General features: G+C 43.6%; 1 protein-coding gene across 1 annotated transcript in view; it reads right to left on the reverse strand.

Annotated features, from left to right (window-relative positions):
* Nucleotides 1–1,426: 1,426 nt before the first annotated feature.
* The window catches only part of sptbn5 (spectrin, beta, non-erythrocytic 5), a gene marked incomplete at both ends in the record, with an annotated part of 151,887 nt that continues 129,969 nt past the window's right edge, over nt 1,427–23,344 (reverse strand). Inside the window, 11 exons of the mRNA XM_079574317.1 lie at nt 1,427–1,927; nt 2,004–4,383; nt 6,677–6,785; nt 9,396–9,541; nt 12,953–13,049; nt 14,248–14,528; nt 14,657–14,776; nt 16,708–16,799; nt 16,874–16,954; nt 18,932–18,997; nt 20,512–22,161. Of these exons, the coding sequence (XP_079430443.1) occupies nt 1,427–1,927; nt 2,004–4,383; nt 6,677–6,785; nt 9,396–9,541; nt 12,953–13,049; nt 14,248–14,528; nt 14,657–14,776; nt 16,708–16,799; nt 16,874–16,954; nt 18,932–18,997; nt 20,512–22,161 (5,523 nt within the window). The remainder of the gene's footprint in view (nt 1,928–2,003; nt 4,384–6,676; nt 6,786–9,395; nt 9,542–12,952; nt 13,050–14,247; nt 14,529–14,656; nt 14,777–16,707; nt 16,800–16,873; nt 16,955–18,931; nt 18,998–20,511; nt 22,162–23,344) is intronic.

The raw sequence follows: 23,344 nt of genomic DNA on the forward strand, positions 1-23,344 counted from the left end.
AAAAAAAAAAATGACAAAAAATAACAAAAAATGACAAAAAAGTCACAAAAATGTACAAAAATTTGATGAAACAATGACAAAAATTGATGAAAAGGTGCCAAAAATGTCACAAAAAATTGACAAAATGTGACAAAAAGTGAAAAAAAATGAAGAAAAAAAATTACAAAAAAGGGAAAAAAATGAGTTGAAAACCCCCCAAAAAATGATGGAAAAAAAGTCTGATGACGTGAGGAAAATGATCCATTCAGATGAGTTTTGTAGATCTTAGCTTTCACATGAGGCGTTACACTGGCCTACAGGATTTGGGTAAAGCAGAACTGGAGAAAATGCTCTCGGTTCAGGCGGAGTTAATCGACTTTTAATCCATTCATCTCACTTCTCATACAATAAAGACGGAGCTTTACTGGGTTTTGTTTGTGATTACGGCTCTTTTCTGGGAGGCGAGTCTGTGGGATCTGTTCACTCCAAAGAGCCGTTCAAAAGACTGAACGACCGGCTCTTTTTGATATTACACGTTAAAAACTCCAGACAGAAAACTCACAATCTCTCTCTGTATATTTAAGGCACTTTTTCATTTAAATCGTCAAACCAGGGTCGGCCAGTTCTCCCGGTGGAGCCGGTTTTCTTCATCGTCAAAAGACCAAGAGCCGGACCTGAAGTAAAGCATCACTTTCTACATAAGCCAGTGTTTTACATCATATATACTGGGAAAACGTCCATCGTAAATCAGATCAATGACTTAAAATCACTTGAATAAAGGTTTTTGAACTAATCTAAGATCAGATAAAAACACCAATGCAAATGGAACAAAGAGAAATCCCACTGGAAATCAAACACATTAACTTTTACTGTAAAAAATATTTATTTATCACTTGAAATTATACAAAATAATCTGATTTAAGAAAAACTTGACAAACCGTGCTTGTTCCATCGGCAAGAACAGGTTTAATCTGCTTTAAGGCCAAACCAAATCCACTCAAACTTTAGATTTAATCTCTTAATTCAAGCAGATTCAAGTCATTTCTTCCTTTACATCAGGGGAAGGCAACGTCAGGCCAAGAGAATTTTGAAGACACACTTATTCATAAATCAGACACTAAATACGTGACTCTACAATGTGGAAAATACTGTCGATATTATCACAATTCCCAGCAAAACACCCATTAGATCATAATATATGTGCAAAACTTATATTTGTAGAAAAAGGTGCTTTACTTTGGGCAACAATTGAGAGTTTTGGCAATGAAGAAAATCGGCCTCCGTGACACAAATTTACCGACCCCTGCTTTAGATGATTATTCTTTCAGGATTATGGCCTAAGGGTGCTCTGCTGAGACATTTTAAGGAATTGACAGTATTTTTATATTATATTTCTAAAGTACTTTAAGGCATTTGAGCTCTGGTTTGAGTCAAAATCATGCCTGCTCTAAACGGACAAATCTAATCTAACAAACAGACTCGTGTTGTCGGGCTGGTGGTTCTTGTGTTCGTGGTTCTTGTGTTCGTTCTGGTTCCGGGCGCGGCTGAAGCTCGACTCGTGTTGTCGGGCCGGTGGTTCTTGTGTTCCTTCGGGTTCCGGGCTCGGCTGAAGCTCGACTCGTGTTGTCGGGCTGGTGGTTCTTGTGTACGTTCGGGTTCCGGGCTCGGCTGAAGCTCGACTCGTGTGGTCGGGCCGGTGGTTCTTGTGTTCGTGGTTCTTGTGTTCGTTCTGGTTCCGGGCGTGGCTGAAGCTCTGACTCGTGTTGTCGGGCTGGTGGTTCTTGTGTTCGTGGTTCTTGTGTTCGTTCGGGTTCCGGGCGCGGCTGAAGCTCGACTCGTGTTGTCGGGCTGGTGGTTCTTGTGTTCGTTCTGGTTCTGGGCTCGGCTGAAGCTTTGACTCGTGTTGTCGGGCTGGTGGTTCTTGTGTTCGCTCGGGTTCCGGGCGCGGCTGAAGCTTTGACTCGTGTTGTCGGGCTGGTGGTTCTTGTGTTCGTTCTGGTTCCGGGCGCGGCTGAAGCTTTGACTCGTGTTGTCGGGCTGGTGGTTCTTGTGTTCCTTCGGGTTCCGGGCTCGGCTGAAGCTTTGACTCGTGTTGTCGGGCTGGTGGTTCTTGTGTTCCTTCGGGTTCCGGGCTCGGCTGAAGCTTTGACTCGTGTTGTCGGGCTGGTGGTTCTTGTGTTCGCTCGGGTTCCGGGCGCGGCTGAAGCTCGACTCGTGTTGTCGGGCTGGTGGTTCTTGTGTTCGCTCGGGTTCCGGGCGCGGCTGAAGCTCGACTCGTGTTGTCGGGCCGGTGGTTCTTGTGTTCGTTCGGGTTCCGGGCGCGGCTGAAGCTCGACTCGTGTTGTCGGGCCGGTGGTTCTTGTGTTCGTTCGGGTTCTGGGCTCGGCTGAAGCTCGACTCGTGTTGTCGGGCCGGTGGTTCTTGTGTTCGTTCTGGTTCCGGGCGCGGCTGAAGCTCGACTCGTGTTGTCGGGCCGGTGGTTCTTGTGTTCGCTCGGGTTCCGGGCGTTTAGCTTTGACTCGTGTTGTCGGGCTGGTGGTTCTTGTGTTCGCTCGGGTTCCGGGCGCGGCTGAAGCTCGACTCGTGTTGTCGGGCTGGTGGTTCTTGTGTTCGCTCGGGTTCCGGGCGCGGCTGAAGCTCGACTCGTGTTGTCGGGCCGGTGGTTCTTGTGTTCGTTCGGGTTCTGGGCTCGGCTGAAGCTCGACTCGTGTTGTCGGGCCGGTGGTTCTTGTGTTCGTTCTGGTTCCGGGCGCGGCTGAAGCTCGACTCGTGTTGTCGGGCCGGTGGTTCTTGTGTTCGCTCGGGTTCCGGGCGTTTAGCTTTGACTCGTGTTGTCGGGCTGGTGGTTCTTGTGTTCGCTCGGGTTCCGGGCGCGGCTGAAGCTTTGACTCGTGTTGTCGGGCTGGTGGTTCTTGTGTTCGTTCTGGTTCCGGGCGCGGCTGAAGCTTTGACTCGTGTTGTCGGGCTGGTGGTTCTTGTGTTCCTTCGGGTTCCGGGCGCGGCTGAAGCTTTGACTCGTGTTGTCGGGCTGGTGGTTCTCGTGTTCGCTCGGGTTCCGGGCTCGGCTGAAGCTCGACTCGTGTTGTCGGGCTGGTGGTTCTTGTGTTCCTTCGGGTTCCGGGCTCGGCTGAAGCTCGACTCGTGTTGTCGGGCTGGTGGTTCTTGTGTTCCTTCGGGTTCCGGGCTCGGCTGAAGCTCGACTCGTGTTGTCGGGCTGGTGGTTCTTGTGTTCGCTCGGGTTCCGGGCTCGGCTGAAGATCGACTCGTGTTGTCGGGCTGGTGGTTCTTGTGTTCCTTCGGGTTCCGGGCGCGGCTGAAGCTTTGACTCGTGTTGTCGGGCTGGTGGTTCTTGTGTTCGTTCGGGTTCCGGGCTCGGCTGAAGCTCTGACTCGTGTTGTCGGGCTGGTGGTTCTTGTGTTCGTTCGGGTTCCGGGCTCGGCTGAAGCTCGACTCGTGTTGTCGGGCTGGTGGTTCTTGTGTTCGTGGTTCTTGTGTTCGTTCTGGTTCCGGGCGCGGCTGAAGCTCGACTCGTGTTGTCGGGGCCGGTGGTTCTTGTGTTCGCTCGGGTTCCGGGCGCGGCTGAAGCTTTGACTCGTGTTGTCGGGCTGGTGGTTCTCGTGTTCCTTCAGGTTCCGGGCTCGGCTGAAGCTTTGACTCCTGTTGTCGGGCTGGTGGTTCTTGTGTTCGTGGTTCTTGTGTTCGCTCGGGTTCCGGGCGCGGCTGAAGCTCGACCTGTGTTGTCGGGCTGGTGGTTCTTGTGTTCCTTCGGGTTCCGGGCTCGGCTGAAGCTCGACTCGTGTGGTCGGGCCGGTGGTTCTTGTGTTCGTGGTTCTTGTGTTCGTTCTGGTTCCGGGCGTGGCTGAAGCTCTGACTCGTGTTGGCGGGCTGGTGGTTCTTGTGTTCGTGGTTCTTGTGTTCGTTCGGGTTCCGGGCGCGGCTGAAGCTCGACTCGTGTTGTCGGGCTGGTGGTTCTTGTGTTCGCTCGGGTTCCGGGCGTTTAGCTTTGACTCGTGTTGTCGGGCTGGTGGTTCTTGTGTTCCTTCGGGTTCCGGGCGCGGCTGAAGCTCGACTCGTGTTGTCGGGCCGGTGGTTCTTGTGTTCGTGGTTCTTGTGTTCGTTCGGGTTCCGGGCGCGGCTGAAGCTCGACTCGTGTTGTCAAGGCTGGTGGTTCTTGTGTTCGCTCGGGTTCCGGGCGCGGCTGAAGCTCGACTCGTGTTGTCAAGGCTGGTGGTTCTTGTGTTCGCTCGGGTTCCGGGCGCGGCTGAAGCTCGACTCGTGTTGTCGGGCTGGTGGTTCTTGTGTTCGTGGTTCTTGTGTTCGTTCAGGTTCCGGGCGCGGCTGAAGCTCGACTCGTGTCCAGGATGAAAATGAAGAAACTCAAAGTCCAAACGTACGGATGAAGTTCTGGGTGTTTTAATAAGGATGAGGCAGATTCCAGATTCAATGTTGGATCACACGGTCAAAAAACTCAATCAGCCGACGACCGAGCCCACCTGGCCCTGAGGTACCAGGCTCCGCCCTGAGGCTCCGCCCCCAAGGCTCCGCCCACACACCCAAACCAATGCCATGAAGGTTCAAAAGAACATCCGTCCTCACACATTTCCAACATCCCAGATCTTCACAGACATGACTTCATAAACATGTTTCAGTTTCATCAAAACGGCTTCAAAATGAGTCGATTCTCAGTAAAAATCTCTGATCGACGATAAAACAGACGATCCTTAAGTCACAGAGAACTTTTTTTGGGCAGAATTCCCACTTCAGCGTTGATAAAAACAGAGTTGGGACATTATTCCCCCTGAGCTCAGAGACAGATCCACATCAGGACAGTTTTTCTCCAGATAAACTTTTATAAACTCACTGAGCTGATCCACAAAGTCACAGATCTGTTCCACAGTGAGAGCCTCACTCTGTCTCTGATCATTCACAGAAACTGATCCAAACACGGCTAAAGCAGAGCGAGCGCTCACTTTATCACAAACAATCTCTGATCTGGAGTTTAGAAACAACAGCAGTAACTTCAGGCTCTGAGGCTGAAGCTAAAGCTAAAGCTAAAGCTAAAGCTAAAGGTAAAGCTAAAGCTAAAGGTAAAGGTAAAGGTAAAGGTAAAGCTAAAGCTAAAGGTAAAGGTAAAGGTAAAGGTAAAGGTAAAGCTAAAGGTAAAGGTAAAGGTAAAGGTAAAGGTAAAGCTAAAGGTAAAGGTAAAGGTAAAGGTAAAGGTAAAGGTAAAGGTAAAGCTAAAGGTAAAGGTAAAGGTAAAGGTAAAGGTAAAGGTAAAGCTAAAGGTAAAGGTAAAGGTAAAGCTAAAGCTAAAGGTAAAGGTAAAGGTAAAGGTAAAGGTAAAGCTAAAGCTAAAGGTAAAGGTAAAGGTAAAGGTAAAGGTAAAGCTAAAGGTAAAGCTAAAGCTAAAGCTAAAGGTAAAGGTTAAGGTAAAGCTAAAGCTAAAGGTAAAGGTAAAGGTAAAGGTAAAGCTAAAGCTAAAGCTAAAGGTAAAGGTAAAGGTAAAGGTAAAGCTAAAGCTAAAGCTAAAGGTAAAGGTAAAGCTAAAGGTAAAGCTAAAGGTAAAGGTAAAGCTAAAGCTAAAGCTAAAGGTAAAGCTAAAGGTAAAGCTAAATGTAAAGCTAAAGGTAAAGGTAAAGCTAAAGCTAAATGTAAAGCTAAAGCTAAATGTAAAGCTAAATGTAAAGCTAAATGTAAAGCTAAAGGTAAAGGTAAAGCTAAAGCTAAATGTAAAGCTAAAGCTAAATGTAAAGCTAAATGTAAAGCTAAAGCTAAATGTAAAGCTAAATGTAAAGCTAAAGGTAAAGGTAAAGCTAAAGCTAAATGTAAAGCTAAAGGTAAAGGTAAAGCTAAAGCTAAATGTAAAGCTAAAGGTAAATGTAAAGCTAAAGGTAAATGTAAAGCTAAAGGTAAATGTAAAGCTAAAGCTAAAGCTAAAGCTGGTTTAGTCCTGGTTTAGTCCTGGTTTAGTCCTGGTTTAGTCCTGGTTTAGTCCTGGTTTAGTCCTGGTTTAGTCCTGGTTTAGTCCTGGTTTAGTCCTGGCTCAGACCGCGGCTCTGCCGTCTCTGATCACGACTAAATTGTTGAAGAAACATCAGCATTTGTTGAAGCTGCTCATGAGTTCAGGCTTTTTCAGACTCACTGAGGATCATTAGCTTTTCAGCACCGCCCCCTACTGGAGCTTTTTGGTTCGGTTCGGTTCGGTTCGGTTCAGTTCAGTTCAGTTCAGTCGCTCATTAGGAAGTTAGGGAAGAGTTTGGACACAACACAAGACCCCACCAGAGCCTTTAAATGTGACTCGCTGGGAAAACGGTCGTATCTTTGATCAAAACGACACAAACACCTGCATCATCAGACTTTGTGCTGGTTTCAGATGGTTTGGATTTTCTCACCGACGGAACAAGAAGGATTTTTCTTTCCTTTGAGCTTTTGACTTTTTTGTCTCATTTAAACCTCGTTCCTTTGACTTTTCTTTCAGCCTAAACTCTTTTAAACCAGATTGATTCTTTTCTGTCTGAAGTTTAACCTCTGAGCGTTTTCTCCTGTTCGGTTTTACAGTGACGGGTTTTTCTCCAAATAAAAGTCTAAAAAAACGTCTTATTTCCTGATGGCTTTCTTTGATTTCAAGTTCATTTCTCTGACTCTGTGACTGGAAGCTCGTCTCGTCTCGTCTCGTCTCGTCTCGTCTCGTCCGAACCTTCTCAGCCTCAGCAGATCCTCCAGAACTCTGTGGTTTGTAAAGTGTGGGTCGTCCCGGGCCGAGTTGCTGCTTTGGTCCAGATGAGACATGAGGGGGATTTCCTCGGCTTTGGGGGATCACAGCCACGGGGGAGGAGACAAAAATCCAACCAAAAAGTGACAAAAAAGTGACACAAATTCAACAAAAATTCAACAAAAATTCAACAAAAATTCAACAAAAATTCAACAAAAATGTGACAAAAATTCAACAAAAATTTAACAAAAATTCAACAAAAATTCAACAATAATTTAACAAAAATTTAACAAAAATTCAACAAAAATGTGACAAAACTTTGACAAAACTTTGACAAAAATGTGACAAAACTTTGACAAAAATGTGACAAAAATTCAACAAAAATTTAACAAAAATTTAACAAAAATTTAACAAAAATTTAACAAAAATTTAACAAAAATTCAAAAAAATGTGACAAAAATGTGACAAAACTTTGACAAAACTTTGACAAAAATTCAACAAAAATTCAACAAAAATTCAACAAAAATTCAACAAAAATGTGACAAAAATTCAACAAAAATTTAACAAAAATTCAACAAAAATTCAACAATAATTTAACAAAAATTTAACAAAAATTCAACAAAAATGTGACAAAACTTTGACAAAAATGTGACAAAACTTTGACAAAAATGTGACAAAACTTTGACAAAACTTTGACAAAAATGTGACAAAAATTCAACAAAAATTTAACAAAAATTTAACAAAAATTTAACAAAAATTTAACAAAAATTTAACAAAAATTCAAAAAAATGTGACAAAAATGTGACAAAACTTTGACAAAACTTTGACAAAAATTCAACAAAAATTCAACAAAAATTCAACAAAAATTCAACAAAAATTTAACAAAAATTTAACAAAAATTCAAAAAAATGTGACAAAAATGTGACAAAAATGTGACAAAACTTTGACAAAACTTTGACAAAACTTTGACAAAAATTCAACAAAAATTCAAACAAAAATATAATAGCTTCTCAGCCTCAGCAGAACCTCCAGAACTCCAGAATTTCCTCGGCTTTGGGGGAGGAGCTTCCCCTCGACGGCGGCGGCGAGAAAACATGGTCCACGCAAAGACTCGATCCCACGTGAACGACAGAACACGCCAACGTTTCCTAAAGTCAGTCGTCTGTCCTGGATCTTCCTTTTCACGTCAAACGTCCAGGGTCAGGTTTAAATGTGTGGAGTTAAAGGAAATGACCATATTAGGATTACAGGGGGGGGGGGGAGGGGGGGGGGCATGAACATGACGTCACTGATCAGGTGGAACGTGGTGGGATTTGTCTAAACTCCGGCTTTGATCCGGAGCCGGTCACTTCCTACAGGCCGGAGGTCAGAGGTCGCCGTGTGACCCCGCCCCCCCCTCGCCGTCACCGCGGGAACAGAACAACGCCTCTGAACCCGGGCCTGAATGTTACTTCTGTTCATCGTAAATACACAACTTCCCCGTGGCCTTGTATATGAATGTTCAGTCGACTGGACCTGGCCCTGTGACTCCGCAGGCTCCGCCCTGAAGGGCCTGGCTCAACAGCCAGATGTTTGGATTTGGGTAAAGCCAAACTACCAGAACGTAAACATGCAGTATGTGTGTGTGTTGAGTTTGCAGTATTTGTATTTTGAGGTATTTCAGTGCAGTATTTGTGAGGTGCAGTTTTTACTATGTTACTGCAGTAAACATGCTGTACTTTTCTTGTGTATTTTACTGCTGCATTTGTGTAATACTTTATGATTACTTATGTAAAAACTGCAGCTCTGAGTCTTTTACTTTAACAAATGTGCAGTATTTGTAATATTTCAGTGCAGTATTGTGTCAGAATAGCATTTTTTCAGTTTTTCCCTGCAGTATTTATGCAGTATCTGTGCAGTATCTGTGCAGTATTTGTGCAGTATTTGTGCAGTATTTGTGTAGTATGTGTGCAGTATTTGTGCAGTATTTGTAGTACCTCCATCATTACAGTTCTGTCTCTTTTGTGCCGCTCACACTGTGGTGGTTTTGTTTGTACTTCTGTTGTACTTTCCAGCACAGTACTTGGTGACAGCAGGTATGTCAGTGCAGTATCTGTGTAGTATTTGAGTGCAGTATTTGTGCAGTATTTGTGTAGTATTTGCAGTAATCACGGGGGTGTCGGTGGAGCCTCTTTTGTGCCGCTCACACTGGGTGTTTTTTTTTGTACTTCTGTTGTACTTTGTGGTATTCCAGCGCAGTACTTGGCTGCAGGTATTTGAGTGCAGTATTTGAGTGCAGTATTTGTGTAGTATTTGCAGTAATCACGGGGCCCTGGTGTCGGTGGAGCCTCGGTCGTGCCGCTCACACTGTTCTTGTTTTGAAGGAGCTGTGAGCGTTTGATGAGCAGCTGTCGCCGCAGTATTTTGAAGTATTTTGAAGTATTTCTCTGCAGTACCCGTGCAGTATTTTGAAGTATTTCTCTGCAGTACCCGTGCAGTACTTGGCAGTATTTCTCTGCAGTACTTGGCAGTATTCCGCAGTAACAGCAGTACTCTTTTGTGCTCACACACTGCTTGTTTTGAAGGAGCTGTGAGCGTTTGATGAGCAGCTGTCGCCGCAGTATTTTGAAGTATTTTGAAGTATTTCTCTGCAGTACTCGTGCAGTACTTGGCAGTATTTCTCTGCAGTACCCGTGCAGTACTTGGCAGTATTTCTCTGCAGTACTTGTCAGTGTTCCGCAGTAACAGCAGTACTCTTTTGTGCTCACACACTGCTTGTTTTGAAGGAGCTGTGAGCGTTTGATGAGCAGCTGTTGGTTCACCTCCGGCGCCGCGTGTGAACGAGGCGCCGCCGTGTGGACGCAGCGGGAACTGCAGCCAGAGGACACAGACCTCAGGGAGATCTGTGGAGCAACAGCGCCTCTGTGTGGCCAGGGCGGGCACTGCAGGTACAGCCGCTTCATTCACTGGATTATTAACTTCTTAACTCCCGCCTGAACGGATCCCATTTCATCCAGTTTGGCTTTACCCAAATCAAAACGCTTCTTGACTGGAGCTCACCTTAGGCCAGTGTGACGCCTCATTTGAAAGCTAAGACCTGCAAAGACCTTAACCTCTTAACTCCCGCCTGAACCCAGAGGATCTTTTTCCTCACGTCATCAGATTTTTTTTTCCCATCATTTTTTTGTTGGGTATTCAACTCTTTTTTGTAACTTTATGTCATTTTTTTGGTCAAATTTTTATCACATTTTTGTCACATTTGTCATTTTTTCGTCAATTTTTTATCAAATTTCCAAAAGTCACAAAAGTAATAGCAGCATGCGGAACATTTTGCATAAATTGCATAAATTGCACAAAGCATGAAGGTGCTGAAAGCTGCATAAAATCGGGAAAAAGATGGAAGAGGAATAATAATAAAGAACATGAAAACCAATAACTGACTTATTATTTATTGATTGACTGCGGAAGAATTCCGCAGTCAATCAATAAATAATAATGGTCAAAAAATGGAACCTTGTGGCACACCATACTCCACGGAATTCCTTTTAGATTCATGTTTTTTTATACTGGGCTTTACCCAAATCTAAAAGCTTCTCGACTGGAGATCAACACTGTAACGCCTCATTTGAAAGCTAAGACCTACAAAAGTGACGGAAACTTTTCGTCACGTCATTTTTGTAGTTTCTTCGTCCTCTTTTTCTCACTATTTTTATGCATTTCTTTTTAGCTTTTAGATTTGGGTAAAGCTCGGTTAAGGCGGGACTGGTGGCCCCAGAGTCAGTGGCCCTTCTGTGCTCTTCCAGAATACAGGACATATGGCCAGTCCGGCCCTGATTTTTGTCACTTTTTTGCTGGATTTTTGTCTTTTTTTTGCTGGATTTTTGTCTTTTATTTGTTGGATTTTTGTCTTTTATTTGTTGGATTTTTGTCATTTTTTTGCTGGATTTTCGTCATTTTTTTTGTTGGATTTTTGTCATTTTTCTGCTGGATTTTCGTCAATTTTTTTGTTGGATTTTTGTCATTTTTTTTTTTGTTGGATTTTTGTCAATTTTTTTGTTGGATTTTTGTCATTTTTCTGCTGGATTTTCGTCATTTTTTTTGTTGGATTTTTGTCATTTTTCTGCTGGATTTTCGTCATTTTTTTTGTTGGATTTTTGTCATTTTTTTGCTGGATTTTCGTCATTTTTTTTGTTGGATTTTTGTCATTTTTCTGCTGGATTTTTGTCCCTTTTTTCCATAATTTTTGTCACTTTTCATCCTCATTTTCTTCTCATTTCTTGCCTCTGTTTTGAAGAAGCTTTTAGATTGTGAGAATTTGGAGAAAACATGTTCAGGTGGGAGTTAAGAGGTTAAGCTTCTGTTGTATAAATATGCTGTAAACCTGCTGCCACCTGGTGGTCGCTCTGGGTCGGTGCAGCCCGATGTGACACTGACAGTCTGAAAGTGGTTCATTTAAAACATAACGAATGTGTGAGGTTTGTTTGGAGCCGGAACATAATCCTGATTCTGATTCTGTCCACGTGAAGCAACAACAGGCAGTTCAGGATCACAATGTTTATTTCTATTCTCAGTGAAAAGTTTTACAAACTAGAAATGTGCTTCGGTGAAATGGATAATATAAAAATAGATATAAGAAATGTTAAAGAGGGGGTGTTCTGCTTTTTTCAGTCCCACAGCACCGTCTATATCTCACTACAATGATGACAAACCTTCTGTTGGTCTGTAAATGCAGTAAATTAGAATAACTGCCTTGTATAAAATGTCTCTCTCAAAATGGCTGTAGTGAATGTCTTGAAATCGGCCTCTGTCTCTTTAACCTCTTAACTCCCGCCTGAACCGAGAGGATCTTTTTCCTCACGTCATCACATTTTTTTTCCATCATTTTTTTTGTTGGGTATTCAACTCATTTTTGTAACTTTTTTATCAAGTTTTTGAAAATTTTTTTGTCAAGTTTTTGTCAAGTTTTTGTCAAGTTTTTGTCATTTTTTGTCATTTTTTGTAAAATTTTCATCATATTTTTGGATTTTTTTGCAACATTTTGTCACTTTTTTGTAATTTTTTTGGTCATTTTTAATCACATTTTTGTCACTTTTTTGTCATTTTTTTGTCAATTTTTGTCATTTTTTTGTGATTTTTTTGTGATTTTTTGTCATTTTTTTTGAATTTTTTTTGTCTTTTTTTGTCAAATTTTCATCGTATTTTTGCAACATTTTTGTCTTTTTTTTGTCATTTTTTATCACATTTTTGTCACATTTTTGTAAATTTTATGTCATTTTGTTGCAACATTTTGTCACATTTTTTGTCATTTTTTCGTCATTTTTTAATCAAATTTTTGTCAATGTTTTCTCACTTTTTTGTCACATTTCCATCATTGTTTTCGTCTCAGTTTTGTCGCTATTTTCACAGCTTTTTTCCAGAAGCTTTTGGACTTGGGTAAAGCCAAACTGGAGAAAATGTGCTCGGTTCAGGTGGGACAGGCCTGAGAACCATGAGGCCGTCCTTCTGTGGACCCACCACCTGCAGGAGGCACTATGGGGGCTCCAACAGCTGCCCCCACGACCCGGCAATGGACAAGTGGCTTTATCCATATCTAATTCCTGACTAATGGGGCTAAACTGCCTTGTATAAAATGTCTCTCTCAAAATGGCTGCAGTGAATGTCTTGAAATAGGCCTCTGTCTCTTTAAGAACCTCTGAGCCTTTAGACACGCCCCCTCCACACGCTGTCTGTGGCATCAGTGGGGAGGGGGCTCTGCTGAGGAGCAGTGGTTGGTCACTCGGCTCGGGGGCGTCTCCAGGAGGTGGGGGCGTTCCTAGGAGGACTCAGGCAAACCTATCCCTAAAATGGCCGCCATCAGAGTTTTTACAGATTACTCAGAAATACGTGAATGTGCCAAGGCAACACTTCAGCCATGTTTTTAATGAGGGAGTGACAGAATAACATGATGGAAAGCTTGTGCTCAGTTAATGAACTCATGCAGAAAAAAGAGTGGAGAAAGTCATGATGTTTCAACACATGTCGATTTAATGTCAGTTTGAATCCAGTTTATTGCTTTTTAATGACATTGTGTATTTATTTTTGGCTCAGTTCATTTAATGAGTCGACAAACAATCGTCAAAGTGCGTGAAATACAAAGGACATTGTTATGATTCTGTGTTTAGTTTCCAGTTTAAGTTTTTAAAATCATACAGAAATAAAGTGATTTTTAAACAACAGTAAAAGTGTGATCTCCGTGTGATTCCATTTGCCACAGCGCCCCCGTGTGTCCGCGGGAGGCGTCACTTCCTGAAGAGCCTGCGCAGGACGCTGCCTCGAGAGCGCTCCCTGGGGGTCTCCTCTGGGACTGCAGGCGGAGGGATCGCGGGCCGAGCGTCAGAGTCTGAGGAGCAGAGGAAGGTTTGGACGTTTCAGTTTAGATCTGAAGCAGAAGTTTCCTCAAAGCTGCACAAACATTAAAACAAGGCAATGGAATCTGCTGATTTCTGTCTTTAAAACGAGCTCCCTCTGAAGAACCTGCCTCTAACAAAGCGCCCCCTGCTGTCACAGTTCAACACTGACACGTTTCAGTTTAGAAGCTTCTCACGCAGGATTATGAATCAGCCAAAACATCAGCCTCAGGAAACCCCATATCAGTCGACCTCTACACTGCGTTCCAAATTATTATGCAAATTGTATTTTTGTGTCAAAAAGGGTAAAAAAAAAAACAATAATAATGAAACTCATGGATGGTGTCGTGTCTTGGGGCTCTTTGAATCACTGACATTAATCTCAGAGACCTGGGATGAGTAGTTTTCAGGTTAAGCCCAGTTAAGGGAAAAACTACTGAAAAAGGATGTTCCACTTTATTAAACAGATCATCATTTTCAAGCAATATGGGAAAGAAAAAGAATCTTTCTGCTGATGAAAAGCGTGAAATAGTTGAATGCCTTGGTCTCGGTATGAAAACCTTCGATATTTCATGAAAGATGAAGCGTAATCATCGAACTGATAAGAGATTTGTGGATGATTCAGACACACACGGGTTTGTGCAGATAAAGGCACAATGAGGAACGGTTTCAGCCAGACAAACACATCAGATTAAGAGAACAGCTGCTACAAAGCTGCTGGTGCCCCCGAACATGAAGGTGTCGGCCCCTCCAGAGGCTGCAGTTGTGCATAAACCTTCTCTCCGGCCTCCCCTGAACTGTTCATTGAAGCTGATGAACACACTGATGAGGCCGTGTGAGCCTGGATGGTCAGATGGATGGAGGAGTGGATGGAGGTGAACGGCCACCATGTCCCAACAAGGCTGTGACGTCAGTGAGGAGGGGGCGGAGTCATGTTCAGGGCCAGAATCATGGGGAGAGGAGCTGGTCAGTCCCTTTATGGCCAGTTAAAGACTTTAAAATTATGCTGACTCTCATTTGAGTTGACAATGTAGATAATCTTAGAAAAATGTCATAACAATTTGGAACGCAGTGTATGCCTGACCGATACACTGTTCGAAAACCTCCCATCAGCCCCTGCAGCGGCCCCGCCCACAGGTGCTGCTGGTGATGTTCACGAGGCCCTGAAGGAAGAGAAGGAAAGTCTCAGACCTGAGCTGTAGCGGTGACGGTTGTAGTAGGTGTGAGGAGGTTTGGGAGGAGGACCGGTCGGGGGGTCTGGACTCTCGCCTCTCCTCCTCTCCGGCGCCTCCTCTTCTCTCTCCTCCAGCGCCTCCTCTTCTCTCTCCTCCGGCGCCTCCTCTTCTCTCTCCTCCGGCGCCTCCTCTTCTCTCTCCTCCGGCGCCTCGTCTTTCGTCTCGTCCTGTTTCCGTGGAGACGTGTCCTCGGTCTCCGTGAGTTTCTCCAGACTGACGTTGACCGACGATGCTCTCCTGAAACAGCAGCGAGTTAAAAAGGAACGAGGTCCAGTTCTGTCTTCATGGATTTGCCACTTCTCTGGTGCAGGACTCTGATCCACACACATACATTCTCCCCTTTTAGATCGATATCACGGTCTCACCCAGAATCCTCGGAGTCAGAGGAGGAGGAGGATGAAGGCTGGTTCTGGAGCTTCCTGATCCAGCGCAGCTGCAGCTCTTTACTTTGGGCCGCGAGCAGGTACTGGGTCCCGTCGTCCAGACTGAGCAGCAGACGACAAATCAAAGAATCCGTATTAAGTAAGGATTAAACACCTGGGAGCCTTAGTGCATTAGCCGGTTCTAACGCCCGACACAGTGTTGTTTCTCCTGCATTATAACGTCTAACGCGGCTCCTCGTTGTTTAATCCGCTTATACCAGGGTCCCACAAACCTAACATTTATAATAAATGTTTGTTTCATTGACTAAAGTCACTAAATCTGCCAGACTACGGGACTATTTTGTGTGGGTTATTAGCCGGTCACTGAAGGCTCGTCTCAGAGCGAGTCATTCTCCGCAGTTATTACGAGGATCTCAGTCAGGCTCAACGACACAACATCAGCACAGAATCACAACACAACAGGACTAACCCGGAAACACTTTTTACGTGAAAAAATGCCAAAAAAATGACAAAAAAATGACCAAAAAAAGACGAAAATGACAAAAAATAACAAAAAACGACAAAAAAAAACGACAAAAAATGACAAAAAAAATACAAAAAAACGACAAAAAACGACAAAAAATAACAAAAAACGACAAAAAAACGACAAAAAATGACAAAAAAAATACAAAAAAACGACAAAAAATAAGAAAAAACCACAAAAAATAACAAAAAAACACAAAAAAATGACAAAAAAAGACACAAAAAAAAAAAAATGACAAAAAAAAATGACAAAAAAAGACAAAAAAATACAAAAAAAACGACAAAAAATAACAAAAAACGACAAAAAACGACAAAAAAACGACAAAAAACGACAAAACAACAACAAAAAAAATACACAAAAATACACAAAAAAAAAGACTAAAAAATACAAAAAATTAAATAAAAAAAATGTCATTTGCGCAGCTATTACGAGTCATTCTCCGCAGCTATTACGAGGATCTCAGTCAGGCTCAACGACACAACATCAGCACAGAATCACAACACAACAGGACTAACCCGGAAACACTTTTCCCTGGAAGGAAACACCGATATGCGGCACTCGTGGGCAGGAGTTATTTACCTTTTACAAGGTTTAACCTGAAGCTAAAGCTAGCTAGCTCAACCAGCTCAACTGTTTATGGAAACAGCTGCGGTGGAGTCGCTCACACCTGGGCCCCCCCAACTCAAACTTTTATGTTTGACTTTACTAATCCAGACAAATATGTTTAACCCCTTAACTCCCACCTGAACCGAGCACATTTTCTCCAGTTTGGCTTTACCCCAATCCAAAAGCTTCTGGAAAAAAGGTGTGAAAATAGCAACAAAACTGAGACGAAAACAATGATGAAGATGTGACAAAGTGAGAAAAATGGATGAAAAAGAGGCAAAAACGTCACAAAAATGTCACAAGAAAACAACAAAAATTTGATTAAAAAATTGACAAAAATGTGATAAAACGTGACAAAAAAATTACAAAAATTTGACAAAAAAATAAAAAATAAAAAAATCCAAAAATGTGAGAAAAAATGACAAAAAAGTTACAAAAATGAGTTGAAAACCCAACAAAATAATGATGGAAGAAAATGTGATAACGTGAGGAAAAAGATCCTCTCGGTTCAGGCGGGAGTTAAGAGGTTAAATGCAGGATCATTTTATGTACGCCTGAAAATGATGAATAGCCTTAACCGTTTCCAATAGAAATGTAAAGCTCATATGTTATTAACAGTAGCTAACCTAGCTGCTCACTCTCCTCTACAAACATTTAGCAAACACTAAATCCATCTCATACGTTCCTGTCAGTCACTAATTACGCCTTTATCTGATCCAGCTGTGTCAGGCGTTGCTATGGCGACGCCACAGCGGAGTGACATCCCAGTGATTTAACTACCGGACTACGTGTGCGGTTACACCAAAATAATGCACCAGCCAATCAGAGTCCAGTATCACCCAGACCATGGTGTAATTATATATGTATTATCCGCATGTTTGAGTCAGTGATGTGAGTGACCTACATGAGTTTGAAGGTGTGGTCCTTGCGCCGGTAGTGCACGTTCTCTCTGCAGACGGCCCCCGCCAGGCCGATGGGGGGCCACCTGCTGGTCCTCTGTGGAAGCACAGGCCCATCAGAATCACCGGGTTTATGAACTACGTGATAATAATGAAAGACGGCGGCGTCACCTGAGCGGCCGCCGCTCTGTCGTGGAACAGACTCAGAGCGTCAGAGGTGAGGACGGCGAACACCGGCTCCCAGTGGTCCAGCTGCAACACATCCACACGCTTTACCCAAACCGGCAGAGTCTCACACGCTTTACCCAAACCGGCAGAGTCACACACGCTTTACCCAAACCGGCAGAGTCACACACGCTTTACCCAAACCGGCAGAGTCACACACGCTTTACCCAAACCGGCAGAGTCACACACGCTTTACCCAAACCGGCAGAGTCACATAGGGCTGCTCGATTATTGAAAAAATAATAATCACGATTATTTTTGTCATAATTGAAATCACAATTATTCAAACGATTATTTGTTGCCTTTAAAAAAATCCAGCAAAAAAATACAAAAATCCATCAAAAAAGTGACAAAAATCCAGCAAAAAAAAGACAAAAATCCAGCAAAAAAAATGACAAAAATCCAGCGAAAAAGTGACAAAAATCCATCACAAAAATGACAAAAATCCATCAAAAAAGTGACAAAAATCCAGCAAAAAAAAGACAAAAATCCAGCAAAAAAAAGACAAAAATCCAGCAAAAAAAAGACAAAAATCCATCAAAAAAATGACAAAAATCCATCAAAAAAGTGACAAAAATCCAGCAAAAAAAGACAAAAATCCAGCGAAAAAGTGACAAAAATCCAGCAAAAAAAAGACAAAAATCCAGCAAAAAAAATGACAAAAATCCATCAAAAAAGTGACAAAAATCCAGCAAAAAATGACAAAAATCCAGCGAAAAAGTGACAAAAATCCATCAAAAAAATGACAAAAATCCCTCAAAAAAGTGACAAAAATCCATCAAAAAAATGACAAAAATCCAGCGAAAAAGTGACAAAAATCCATCAAAAAAGTGACAAAAATCCAGCAAAAAAAAGACAAAAATCCAGCAAAAAAAAGACAAAAATCCAGCAAAAAAAAGACAAAAATCCATCAAAAAAATGACAAAAATCCATCAAAAAAGTGACAAAAATCCAGCAAAAAAAGACAAAAATCCAGCGAAAAAGTGACAAAAATCCAGCAAAAAAAAGACAAAAATCCAGCAAAAAAAATGACAAAAATCCATCAAAAAAGTGACAAAAATCCAGCAAAAAATGACAAAAATCCAGCGAAAAAGTGACAAAAATCCATCAAAAAAATGACAAAAATCCCTCAAAAAAGTGACAAAAATCCATCAAAAAAATGACAAAAATCCAGCGAAAAAGTGACAAAAATCCATCAAAAAAGTGACAAAAATCCAGCGAAAAAGTGACAAAAATCCAGCAAAAAATGACAAAAATCCATCACAAAAATGACAAAAATCCAGCGAAAAAGTGACAAAAATCCAGCAAAAAATGACAAAAATCCAGCAAAAAATGACAAAAATCCAGCGAAAAAGTGACAAAAATCCATCACAAAAATGACAAAAATCCAGCGAAAAAGTGACAAAAATCCATCAAAAAAATGACAAAAATCCATCAAAAAAATGACAAAAATCCATCAAAAAAGTGACAAAAATCCATTAAAAAAATGACAAAAATCCAGCGAAAAAGTGACAAAAATCCATCAAAAAAGTGACAAAAATCCCGAAAAAAAAGACAAAAATCCAGAAAAAAAAAGACAAAAATCCAGAAAAAAAAAGACAAAAATCCATCAAAAAAGGGACAAAAATCCCCAAATTAGGAAAAAAAATGTAAAAAAAAATGACAAAAATATATATATATTGAAAAAAAAAAAAAAATATTGAAAAAAAAAATTGAAAAAAATAATATAATCGATTTTTTGCGATTATGCTAATTTTGTAATTGTTTACTGTTGTAATCGAAATCGTAATCGAATTTCAATTAATTGCACAGCCCTAGAGTCACACACGCTTTACCCAAACCATCAGAGTCACACACGCTTTACCCAAACCGGCAGAGTCAGGCCAAACCCTTTTCTGCTGTAACTTTAGATCTCAGCAGTTTGAAGGTGAACAACCAAAACAGAACTTCACTGTGAAACAGGAATGAATGGAAGCATGAACATGTGTGAGCTCCTGCACTGACCTTACTCCCTCCTTGCTTCAGCTTGATCTCCAGAGGCCCCTCCATCCGGACCTTCTGCTCACAGCTCTGAGGAGGAAACACGGCTCATTTAGGGCAGGGTCTCAAACTCATTGGGACCGGGGGCCAAAAATGCGAACCCAGTGTTGGTCGGGGGCAACAGACGAAACTTTTTATTGTTTTGCTATAAACTAACCCTAACCCAATTGTCTCATGTAAAGCGCTTTGTGACCATGTCTGTGAAAGGCGCTATATAAATAAAGATCTTCTTCTTCTTCTTCTTCTTCATAACTTAAAATAGATTGTACATTATACCGATCTGCACATGTTTAAGATGCTAGAGGTTTCCAATCAGCCAAACATTTGCTGAGCTTCTAAATTTGAAATGACAGACTTAGACAATCAGTTTTTTTGTAATGAATCCCATTTTGGTTCAGCATCAGTGATGTTTCAGGAGTCAAGGCCAGTTTCTGTCTGAGCCAAAAAACATCAGCTTCAAACTTGTTTTTACTGTGTTCATTTTCACCCTGTCAGATAATAAATACATCAGTGAATGTGTCGACTCGGACACTTGTCCAGACTCTGGAGTGTCTGAGATCAGCTCAGATTCACCTCATGGAAATAATGTGGAGTCTCTGACCTCTGACCTCAGGCCTGTTTGTGACCGACTGTTAGAACTGATGGGTTTATATTTTTTACTGTCAATGTTGCTGTAATTATTTGCAGTATTTTAATACATTTCCATATTCTCTATTTTTAATGTATCAATGGATCGTGTGTCGCACATGTTTCCTTAATAAAGATTAAATTCATGGACCTGATAATGTGGCTCTGAGAGAAAAGGCTCCTCACTTTACTGTTGTTTTAAACACTAATACAATGTGTTTAAATATGTAAAGGTGCTTTTTGTCTTTCTGCTGCTGTAACGTTTCCAGCTCATGTTTAGCTGAACTGAAGTTTCTCCTCATGTTCTGAGTCTCCTCCTGGTCCAGAAGCTCCTCCCTCTCAGGCGCAGCTTTAGTTTCTCTGTTGAATAAAGTTGAGTCGTCTGCAGAAGCGCCGCGTCTCCTTCCCCGTCTGATGTGGACGTTCTCGCGTCCGCAGCAGCGTTGGTGCTACCGAGCGGTGCATCATGGGAAATGTAGTTCTAACGTGTTTAATGTAATTTACCGGCGGGCCGCATAAAATATAAATAAGTAATTATCTCGCGGGCCGCAAAAAAATACCTCACGGGCGGCATTTTGCCCCCGGGCCGCGTGTCTGAGACGCCTGATTTAAGGGAACATTGGTCTAACATGGTTCGACTACACAGAACTACTTTCTACACAAACAGAAAATAAACGCAGCCATTTGGGAAACGCCAGAAATCGCGCGACCAAAAAGTCACATGACCTGCAGTGACCTCGGCTTTTTCACAGAAGCTTTTTCACAGATCTGATTCCTGCCTGATTTATTGAACTTTGAACCCAAAAAAACAAAGCAAAAGTTTCATTTTCACAGATTCCCTCACTAACTCGTTTATTCAAAAACTAAACAAGATCCAAAATCCCTCTGAGCGAAGTAATATCCCAAAACAAATGTACCTGTGACTCTCCGGGCGGGGGACTTCCTGGTCTCGTCTCCTGCTCTGTGATTGGCTCGGGCTCCTCGTCTTTGATCGGAGCAGACTCTGGTTCTTCTGGAGGACTCTGTGGAGGAGGAGGAGGAGGAGCCGCGGTCGGAGGAGACAGTTTCCGGACCAGCGACGGCGCCTCCTCAGACTCTGGTTCTTCTGGAGGACTCTGCGGAGGAGGAGGAGGAGGAGGAGCCGCGGTCGGAGGAGACAGTTTCCGGACCAGCGGCGGCGCCTCCTCGGGCTCTGGAGGAGCGAGCCGCGGTTTAGGAGCGAGGGCAGGTTTGGCTCTGGTTTCTGAGGAGGAGGAGCTGTTTGGAGACGATGGGCGTCCGGGAGAAGAGGGAGGATCTGAGTGATCGATGGCGTCAGATCTGTAACCTCTGAGTCGAGGCTTCGCTGTGGGGATTCGATCTTTCTCCTCCTCTTTGGGGCGAAGATCTCTCCTTCTATAGACGGACTCTGGTGATGGTTTGGTTGGGGAGATGATCTCGTCCTTCTCCTCTTCGATGCTGTCGCCTGACAAATCCACTCTCCAGTTTCTTCTGTGCTTTGACCCTGCAGATTCTGAAGACCCTGAACGTCTGGGCGAAGGCGGCTCCACGGACTCTCTCTTCGAGTCATCGATGGCGTCTGATCTGTAGCTTCTGAACGTCGCCGCGGGAGATCCGTCCGCCTCGTCCTTCTCTTTGGTGCGATCGGAGAGACGTCTTAAGGCGGATCCAAACTTTCGGGGAGGTTCTGGCGAGGCCGTGGGGTTCTCAGCCTTCTCCTCACTCGTGCTGCCATCTCTCTTTCTGAAGACGGATTCTGGTTTCGCGGTGACGATCTCGTCTTTCTCCTCTGACTTCTCCACACTCCGGCTCCTTCTGTGCTTGAAGCCTGGAGATTCTGAAGATCCAGCGGACTCTCTCCCTGAGGAATCGTTGGCGTCTGATCTGTAGCTTCTGAATCGTGGTTTTGCCTTGGGGATTTCATCTTCCTCCTCTTTCGCGCTGCGCTCTGACACGTCCACGCTCCAGCTTCTTCTGGGTGAAGGAGACTCGGCGCCGTTATCGAGGCCGTGTGATCTGTAGCGTGTGAACAGAGGCTTCGCTGAGGGGATTTCATCTGCCTCCTCTTTGCTGCTGCGATCTCTCCTTCCAAAGGCGGGTTCGGTTCTGGGAGAAGGTTTCGCGGTGACGATCTCTTCTTTCTCCTCTAACTTCTCCACACTCCAGCTCCGTCTGTGCTTGGAGCCCGGAGAGTCTGAAGAACGTCTGGGCGAAGGCGGCTCGACGGCCTCTCTCTTCGACTCATCGACGGCGCCTGATCTGTAGCTTCTGAACGTTTCCGTGGGAGACTCATCCGCCTCGTCCTTCTCTTTGGTGCGATCGGAGAGACGGCTTAAGGCGGATCCAAACCTGCGCTGAGGCTCCGGTGAGGATGAAGCAGGTGGAGATGTGGGAGCAGAAGGTTCTGGAGGGTCAGGGTCAGACGGTGCAGTGCTCCTGACGCTCCTGAAGGAGGCGCCAGGTCTCGGTTTGGGGTCTGAGGGTTTCCTCTTCAGAGACGAGACCCTCACTGGGGCTTTTCTGTCCGGGTTCTCCTCACTCCCCACGAGCTGCAGTCGCTTCTCTCTCTGGAAGAAGTTAGAAATGTTTAAGTGATTTGCCTCAAGGTCAGCACACACTACACGACTTTTCTAGTTGTAAATGATTTTATATAGAATGGGGGGTCCACACTACACGACTGGATTCAGTGCGATTAGAACGTCTGGGGGTTCACACTTAACGACTGAGAATCGTAAGAGCGACTCACGATTCTGACAAACAGCTGATGTTTTATAACACGTCTGTCGTCTCTACGGCTCCAAAACTGACCCCAAATCCACAAAGACAGGCCTGTGTTTGTGAGCGTGGGATAACGTGTGTGTCCCGATTGGTCAACGGTGTCAACAATGTCACAACACCGCAGTGCTAGCTTACTGCTACTATGAAGCTTCAACTTTCTTTTCTTTCTTTCTTTATTTGAGCAGGGACAGTGTACAATATACATTAACCTCAAAGGGAGAGATGCTGTTCCAGGTTATAGCACTTGTGCTAATGTCCACCTGTCGTCCCTGGGCAGACTGATGTCAACAAAGTCATAAAAATACTAATACAGAAATAATACATTTCCCCCAAAACAGCATTAAAATCAACACACACTTCATTCATTCAAAGCATTAGATTGCACGCTCTTGCACACACACCAATTACAGGACATTATGGGAACAAGTTTGTTTTAAAATAAGCCATTTTTTAGCCTGGTGTGAAAAAGTGTTAAAATTTACACATGTGGTCAGCTCTGTTGGCAACATATTCCACTGTTTGATGGCCACACTGGAGAAGTGCGGATTTACACTGGGGCATCCAACTTGGCTATAGTTCTGTCAAATGGAGATAAAAGTTGGCGACAGGAAGAAGCGGGACGTGTTTCAGTGGATTTAATAAGAAAAGGAGACGGACCTCAGCCCAGAGACGGAAGAGACAGCGGAGGAGACGGAGGAGAAAGCGGGGAGGCTAGCCGCCGTTAGCGGGGAGGCTAGCCGCCGTTAGCGGGGAAGCTAGCCGCCGTTAGCGGGGAGGCTAGCCGCCGTTAGCCGCCGTTAGCGGTGAGGTGAAGCTGAACAGTTCGTCTCCAAACTCAGTAGAGCCGCTAAACTGTTCGTGGTTGAAATGTAGCTGTAAAAGGTGGCTGTCGTGAACTTTTGGTGATATAAAGTTGTGCTGTTTCGTGTGTGGGGCTGTGGCCATGAAATGAGTTGTTTGTGCCGCTGGTTT

Source organism: Gobius niger, assembly GCF_951799975.1.
Source record: "Gobius niger genome assembly, chromosome: 16".
Taxonomy (NCBI): Eukaryota; Metazoa; Chordata; class Actinopteri; order Gobiiformes; family Gobiidae; genus Gobius; species Gobius niger.